General features: G+C 30.0%; 1 protein-coding gene across 1 annotated transcript; it reads right to left on the bottom strand.

The window, feature by feature from the left end:
• Positions 1–2840: 2840 nt before the first annotated feature.
• LOC109808879 (DNA-directed RNA polymerase III subunit rpc8) lies at positions 2841–7517 on the bottom strand. Its single transcript, XM_020372046.2, has 9 exons — positions 7269–7517; positions 6690–6805; positions 6493–6588; positions 5851–5938; positions 4486–4570; positions 4311–4374; positions 4142–4231; positions 3288–3370; positions 2841–3126 (listed from the first exon to the last, which is right to left on the bottom strand). The coding sequence occupies exons 2-8, from the start codon at positions 6798–6800 to the stop codon at positions 3290–3292; spliced, it is 615 nt and encodes a 204-aa protein (XP_020227635.1). The 5' UTR covers positions 6801–6805; positions 7269–7517; the 3' UTR covers positions 2841–3126; positions 3288–3289.
• Between the last annotated feature and the right edge of the window lie 659 nt (positions 7518–8176).

The following is an 8176-nucleotide window of genomic DNA, read 5'->3' as shown; positions in this document are numbered from 1 at the left end:
TTAAACTCTAGGTGCCAAATTTGAATTTGAAAATTCAAATTTGGATGCTTAGCCTATGATCCCAGATTTCCCCATGTGCCTCCATGTGTTATGTGTTGTTTACATTTTAATGTGATTTGGTTCACATTTGAAGTGAATTTTGGACATGCCATGTGATCTAAATTACATGAAATGTAAACTCACATGTACATGAAACTCCTAACATCTATGTGGCCAAAAATACATGGCCCAAAAGTAGTTCCTAAGCTACAAGGCCAAAATACAAGGCCTACAAAAACAAGTACAAGCCCACATGGGCCAAAATCCTAATCTACATGGGCTTCAAGGCACAACCCAACTAAAAAGTGTCTTGGGCTTTACCTCTTGTGTGTTATCCCACTCTTCCTCCATCCTCCTAAGCATAACTCTAGTAATTGGACCCTTGGTCCATGCTTCTCCATCCTTTTAGAAGAAGAAAAATATTCCAAAGGAAACAGATTTCACACACTATCAAGTGGTTCTCAAAATATAACACTTCGATTGGAACATGAAGATCTAGTTGGCTTTATCTAGATGCAAAATCCTTCTCACCCAATAAATCACTCAAAACTTAAATTTTTTTTTGTTTAGTTCTACAACTACTTTAAATGGGAGTTATATCCTATGGATTGTAAGCATAAAAAAAATCCTATGAATTGTTGGAAACAAGAAGTCTTTCCCTTTACAGGGTTGTGGATTTACTTTGAAGAAGGGTTAAGTCTTGGAATGTTTTGACAGATATTCTCCTTCCTTTCTTTACCTCATACATTTTAAGAAGTGTTAAGTCTTTTGAGTCATTCAACATGTCCAATACTTCTCTCTATCAAATTACTTAGCATCAACAACCACACTTGAGAACCTGTTATCACATAATGATTTATTTGATATAATGAAAATCATAAAAACTTAGGATATCTATGCTTTCATTGTTTTCTATTTTCATTTTCATAGAAAATAGAAAATAAGTACGAAAATGTGTGTTTATTTTTAATTTTAGAAAATATTCTCTTTGAAAATGTTTTCAAAAGAAGTCCAAAATTGAAAATAAAAAAAAATGTCATTTTCATTATTTTCTATACTTTTGAAAACGTGATGATATGTGATAGTAATTATTAAAACTTTTTACGAACTAAGCTTACAACCTTGCACACATGATTCAATAGGCTTTTATTTTTATTTTTTATTTTTATATAAATGTATTTCAATTGATCTGTTTCATATTTTTTTGTGTCGAGAAATTTTATTTGGTGTTTGCATATGTATTATATATATATATATATATATTATAAGATTTATTATATATAATTATTCTATAGAATTTTAATTACATATGTTGTTTATATTATTTAATTATTTTAATTAAATATGATTAATATTTAGTGTAATTAAGTTTTGGTTGTTAGATTTTAAGATAAGTAGTATCAATTATATACATGCGCGTGTGCACACACACACATATATATATTGTTATACAATTATTATTTGTTAAATAATAAATTGTTCATTAAGTACAAAAAATTGCACATTTTTAAGAGCGAAACTCACCTATTATGAGATGAGAGTATTCAAATGAAAATAAATATAAGAGTAGAAAGAATGAAATATTTACAAAATAAAATATTATTCTAATTCATATATAGAGAATAATTTTAAGTATAAATTTTATACTATGAACTTTTATTAAAAAAAAAAAAGTCAAACCAAACATGTTTTTTAAATTTTAAAATTAAAAAATAAAATTATTTTCTGAAACCAAACTCACCCTTAGCAACACTTGTTAATTTATTATTTTTTTTACAGACTTGCCCAAAAGCAATGGTTGAATCATCCATCATTGCTTCCTAATAATACACACAATTTGTTAGCCATGACCATTCGAAACACAGCTATAACATAGAGTGGTTTGAATTATTACCACCGATTTCACAAAACTTATTTTGCACTGAAACCAAAATATTGGATACAGTAAATAGGACCTTCAAGCAAATCTTCCTCAAACATGTAGATGAGAGTCTGACAAAACTCTGACTACTATCTCCCTATAACAATCCCTCTAAATCACCCAACTTTCACACAACTCCCTCTATATATAAGGGTTTAACACACTTTTCAGCATAGGTAGACCATGTCCTTACAATCAAAGGATAGGTCTGCATACTCCTCCGTCAAAACATTCCATTTGAATGCTTCCTGCATGTCTATGATTAAAGGGCACAGCAAAAGAACCCTCTTATTTGTGTAAAGATTTAGGATTTTGTTTTTGCGGAGCCCAAAGCTGAACCCATTCATATAAATTTGTCTTATTCTCCTTTTGGGTTGTGTTTTGCGTATGGTAGAAAACAAAAAAGGTCCAAAATATTCGAAATTAGTTTATACTGGAGTTGTTTTCTCACTAAGGCGTTTTAATTTGTAATTTCGAATAAACTATTTTTTTTAAAACTGAAAACAGTTTACAGCTACCTGCGTCTTGCATTACGCAAATAGATGTGTTTAAACCATTTTTTGATGGCTTAGTAAGTGTAGTTAATTTATCTGTTTGTCTCTTTGAGTGACACCTGGAAAAACTTGCTTTTTGAGTGAGTTCTATTTGTATATACCTATAGATTTCATGAGAACTAAATTAAATATAATGCTAATTTCATATAGGAACCATTTTATTTTTCTTCGTATAGGGAACAATTCATAAATGAATATAAGAATCAAACAATTAATTCAACAGTGAAAAATATAATGAGTAGTCAGTTAGTGGTTTAAGAATTGCCAGCCTCCTCTTTGTATATATCAAATTATGATTATCAATCAATATTTAATACACTTACCTATGAAAGACTTAAATTATGGATACAGAAAGCAAATCTATAAACACTTTTCCTCTTCTGTGTTGCAAGTACTCAATATGCTGGAATCAAAAGGCAAACAATGGTTCTAATAATAAATTAGAAGGCAAAGGAATTGAACAAAAGTATATCCAGTGTTGTTAAGTTACAATAATGTTAAAAACATATTTTTGGTGGCCTACGAAATCCTCCAACGGTTGGCCAGAGACTAACCTCTTCGAAGAAGCCCATTTAAGGGCTAAAACCCTTCCAAATAACATGTGAAAAACATCTGAAATGGGATATTTCGAAGGACATGAGCAAACTACTAATTTCTTGTATCAACCAGACCAATTTCTCCAATTAGTTCTATAAACTTGATATTCTAGACTGAAGAAAAATCAATGAATGAAATCATCACTTGACGAAAATCTCACCATCTTTTGGACTCACCTTTACTCGTTTTCAACCTCTTCCTCAAGCTCTTCAGCAAACCACCAAGAAATAGGACCTAGACCATCATGGTCTAATGATCCCTACAAAATAGACATAATGATAAGTCACTATTCTGTTATTTGCAAAGCTAGTTTGGAATAAACCATTTACTTTAATAATGTTTGTTAAATAGGGTTTCTAGACTTAAAATTTACATGTCAAAAATCTCAAATGGAAGGTTATCGACTTAAAAACTGAATCCGAAGGAAACCAGCTTATTATATAGCAATTGATGGGATTTTAATTGACTCGAGATATGTGATTCATGATACAAAATTATTAGCAATAATATGATGATAATACTTGTACACAGATGAATATAGTTAAAAGAAAATATTAACAATTCATCTATTATCCATCGAGAAACAAAATGAACAATATATTATAACTTATAATAATCACGTGCTATATGTTAAGCTAAGAAAGCCATCTAAATCAAATTAATAAAATTAAAAATAAAATAAACCATCCTAAATATAACATCAGAATAAAAGGAAGAAAAAAAGATTAAATCAAAATTATAATGATAATCATAATAAATCTCTCATCTGAAAAGCCATAAAGAAAACATTTTTAAAACAAATACAAAAATCCCTGGCACCCAATTTCAAGATACTAAAATTTCAAACCTATATATTTTTTATTTTATATTATATTTATATATAATGAACATAAATGTTTTTAGTACATGTACAGATCGACCATATATCTCATCATTCCTATGTAGTTTGATGTATGCACATAAATGCATAAATCAAACTAACGAAGAAAGAAGAAGTAAACAATGGCGGGGTGAGCAACAAAATACTTACAGTAACCAACATAGGAGCAAATGGCTTTGATTCTTTTGGTTGCTCAACCGGAATTGGTGGGTAGCTCACATTTTGAACTCGGAATTTGATCTGCCACATTGGTAACAAAAATTTAGCATACTCTTGTTTTTCAAGCATACAGTTTACAAAAAAGACAAAGGAGTCTAACCACGTCAGTATCTTCAATGGGATATGATTGGTCATTAAAATCCCAAAACCATACGCCTTTCTTGCTGTAATTTTCATAACAAATAAGCATGATGTTGATCATACGGAAATAATAAAAAGATTATATGTAAATTCAAAGATCACCCAAGGTAAAAACTAGGTAGTGGAAACATTACCTATTTACTTGTTCAGCCACAAAGTGGTTGGGGTATGGCAGATGATGTGCAGGAACATATATATCATCAAAGAATCCAAGGGTTACTGCCAACCATAGATTTAGCATTACTAAGCATGGACTATCTTAAGAAACAACATTTGTCAATCATTTAATTGTTCAGAGGATGCATATGTTGGATGGTGCTGTTACATGAGGCAAATGATGTTTCTGCTAGGAATGGTATAGTATATGACAAGTTTTTACTTTTCCGAAAATTTGAAGTTATGTTTGGTTTGATATTTAAAAAATAACATCCTAGGAAACATTGTTTCTCGAGAATGTCTTTTACCTCACCAAATTGTTCTCATAGGTGAGGTCAAAATCTAACATTCCCAAGTTAAAAAGAAGATTTTATTACAATAAAAAATATCACGTTACCTTTATTTGTTTATTTAATGTAATAAAAATCTTTGGTTCTTAGATAACATTTATAAATATTCTCAAAAATATTTATGACCAACCAAACAGATTTATTTATTCTTAGGAATCATGATTCTTAGGATTTATGATCCCATGAATGATGATTCCCGAACATGAAAATTGTTTTCGTGTACCCAACATCCCCTCAATGTCACACTATGGATATGCAAAAACATAAACTAGATTTGGAAACAATTCAACCTGCAAAGTCACATTATTCTTGTCTTACATTATTCTTTTTAGGATACAATTTGAGCTTCAATTAATTTAAAATTGACTAAGTTTGGAATCTTCATAATCTAACACAAAAAAGAAAAAAGGAATAGCAAAGACATTAGAGAAAGGTGTAACATCTCACTTACTTTTCCATATTGTTACACATGTATCTAATCTAGGTAATGACAGATTATAATATTTAAGATGCCTAAAGGCTTTTTTTTTAACCTTCACCCTTTCTCAATTAAATTATCTAAATTAAATGATATGCATTTGCATTGTAATAGATTATGAGTAGTAGAGTTGGCCTTCACAGTTAAATCACTCTTCCTTCTTACTGGGCTTGTACTCTATATTCAACCAATTGTTTTTATTCATTATCTCGATCTTTTTCATTCTAAAACTTCCTTGAGGCTTTCCTTTTCTTCCTCATGGTTTTGTACTGGTATTAGAAGTTGTAGCTGCTGCAAGTCAATAGAACTTATCTATATCTGGGTGGATCAATGGTCTCCTAAATTATTTTTTCTCAAAGTAATTTGTTTACCTTGATATGCTGCGAGTAAGATGTATTAGATATATGAAACAGAAGTATGCACAAAAACATGATTCATAAAACAGAGAACTATTGAGAAACTAAATCATGCATGTAAAGAGAAAATAACAATCAGATAGTTGAAAAATGACATACATCGTAAGCCATCCGCATCAGATGAAAAAAGCTTTGCAGTAATAATCTCCCCCACGAATGGTCGAAACATAATCAAATTGAACACAACCTGCCAGAAATATTAGAATATTGTTATTGCAAAGACACAATCACATACAACACTTCTGCCATCAAACCAAAAAACAGTGATTTAGGCCCTGTTTGAATATACTTTTCAATAATGAAACATCTTCTATACAACTTTTTGGAGAAGTTAGACAAGTGAGCTTCTATAAACGTTTAAATAGATTCTAACTAAGGGGACATGTTTAAATCATTATACCATTTTTTTTTTTCTATAAGTACTTAGTGAGAAATTTATCAAAATATGGCTTTATAATACATCATAAATTGAAAATAAGAGGCACTAAATAAATACAATCATTTTGCATGTTCCAATATACTGAAAATATGAAAAGTGGCGTATCAACATTTTTGGGCCCATTAACCAAAATTTAAGGATTAAATTGAGTGGGAAATTTTTTTCTTGATAAAGTCGGAAAAAAAAAAAGTCAAAGTATTTGGCTAAAAGAAGCAAAAATAATTTATCAAAAATAAAAGTCTGCATTCAACTTCAAACTATCAAATGTAGGAGACGTTCAAAAACAACCCATGAATTCATACCGTAAAGGTTGGAGCCCCATCACCAGCGAAGATAAATCCACCATCAATGGATCTGATATCATAGACGGAAATGCAAAGGCCCAAGTTTGCTATAACCTGACATGATTACACAAACCCAAAATGAATCCAAAAAAACATTAAGTCAATTACGTAACAATGGTTCACAAAGGAAACTAAAAATAGTAACAATACAAAACTTTATCTAGGAAAAGTTTCTCAAGCTCCATGTGTATAGCTTCTCGAATGGGAAGAACAAGACGAGTAGGAGGCAGGGACAATTTGTGTTCAATTCTACTGAGATAGAACATTGAGCCTGAAAAAAAGAGAGTGCAGATTGCTTTAATCAATAGGGAGCTTTGATGCCAATGTGAGATACAAGTTCTTCTAATTCCAATTCTTGTGTAATGTAAGGTAAGTTGTTTTTGCAGTGCATCAAAAAGTGCCACTAATGAAGAAGACTAATGAAAACTGTGATACAGAGACTGGACAATCATAAATCTAAATATTAGTTTCAAAGTTTCGTTCATTAATAACAGAAGAAAGTGCTACACTAAAAAAAAAAAAAATTCAACTGCCGACCTATATCACACATAATTTTATTCCCTAAAGTTTGGGCTTTTCATCAAATAGGTGGTAGGCAAGTGTACACATTCATTTAATCCTCAAAAGACATATAATTAGTCACCACAGAGCGAATCAACCCTCATTAAACATGATAAATGAAAACCCAGTTATTGGTACAAAGCAGAAAATAGAAGTTACCAACGGTGCTTTACCAAAGAATGACTCCTCTACACTTGCTCTCACTGTGGCCACACACACACAATAATTGACGGCACACAAAGGAGAGAAATTGGGTTGGAATGATTTCCTTGCATGTGCAGAGGAAGAAGATGAAGTTTTTGTGTTTCAAAGAAGAGAGCGTTTAATTTTCCCTCAGTTTTGATCAACGACTACCAAGCAACACCAAAACCCTAAACCGTTGGATGTGGTTTATTGAGTTTAAAAAACACTAAAAAATCTGAAGGCAGTTGTAGAGGGAGAAAGGGTACATAAGTATTTCAATTCATTCCATTGATTATTTTTTTCATTTTAAATTTTTTAAAATATTAAGTAAATTACATTATTATCCCATAAGATATTATATTATTTTCTTTTCTTATTTTAAAATATATACTTTAGTCTAGGTAGTTAAAGTAAATTACACTCATTTTTCTGTGAAAGATACAAATATTTCATTATTCTCCCTTTATATAATACTAGAGAGGCGAGACATTTCGTGCTTCTAATAATTATATATGGACAAATATAAAAAGGTGCGGATAGTTATTTAGAGAAGATATAATTTTTTTTTTTAAAATTCAAGGGATATCATCATTCATTAAAAAGTGGAGACCCAATATTGATTATCAAAATATATCTCCTGTATATATTATATTAAAAGGATTGAGATACTTCGTGTTTCTAATAGTTACCCACAAACAAATATTAGAAGTTATAAATAGTTATTAAAAAAGATATAATTTTTTTTACACCCAAGGATATAATGATCCACTAAAAAATAAAAACTAAAAGGATGGTTACAAAAATATATTCATTTACAAGTAAATAATAGATATAGATATAGATAAAACAGATAAATAAATAGATATAGATTTGAATATATAAATTATATTTAAAATTA

This window comes from Cajanus cajan, chromosome 5, assembly GCF_000230855.2.
Source record: "Cajanus cajan strain Asha chromosome 5, NIPB_CcT2T_4, whole genome shotgun sequence".
Lineage (NCBI taxonomy): Eukaryota > Viridiplantae > Streptophyta > Magnoliopsida > Fabales > Fabaceae > Cajanus > Cajanus cajan.
Note: the sequence above shows the minus strand (reverse complement) of the source record. Positions and strands in the feature narration are given on the sequence as shown.

What these genes read in the sequence shown, in the direction of transcription:
- LOC109808879 (XM_020372046.2), bottom strand. Translation starts at nt 6,800, where the DNA reads ATGTTCTATCTCAGTAGAATTGAACACAAATTGTCCCTGCCTCCTACT. An exon ending in CCATTGAAGATACTGACGTG is followed by an intron (nt 4,232 to 4,310) that starts GTTAGACTCCTT and finishes CCAATGTGGCAG; the next exon opens with ATCAAATTCCGAGTTCAAAA. An exon ending in TTGCTCCTATGTTGGTTACT is followed by an intron (nt 3,371 to 4,141) that starts GTAAGTATTTTG and finishes TCTATTTTGTAG; the next exon opens with GGATCATTAGACCATGATGG.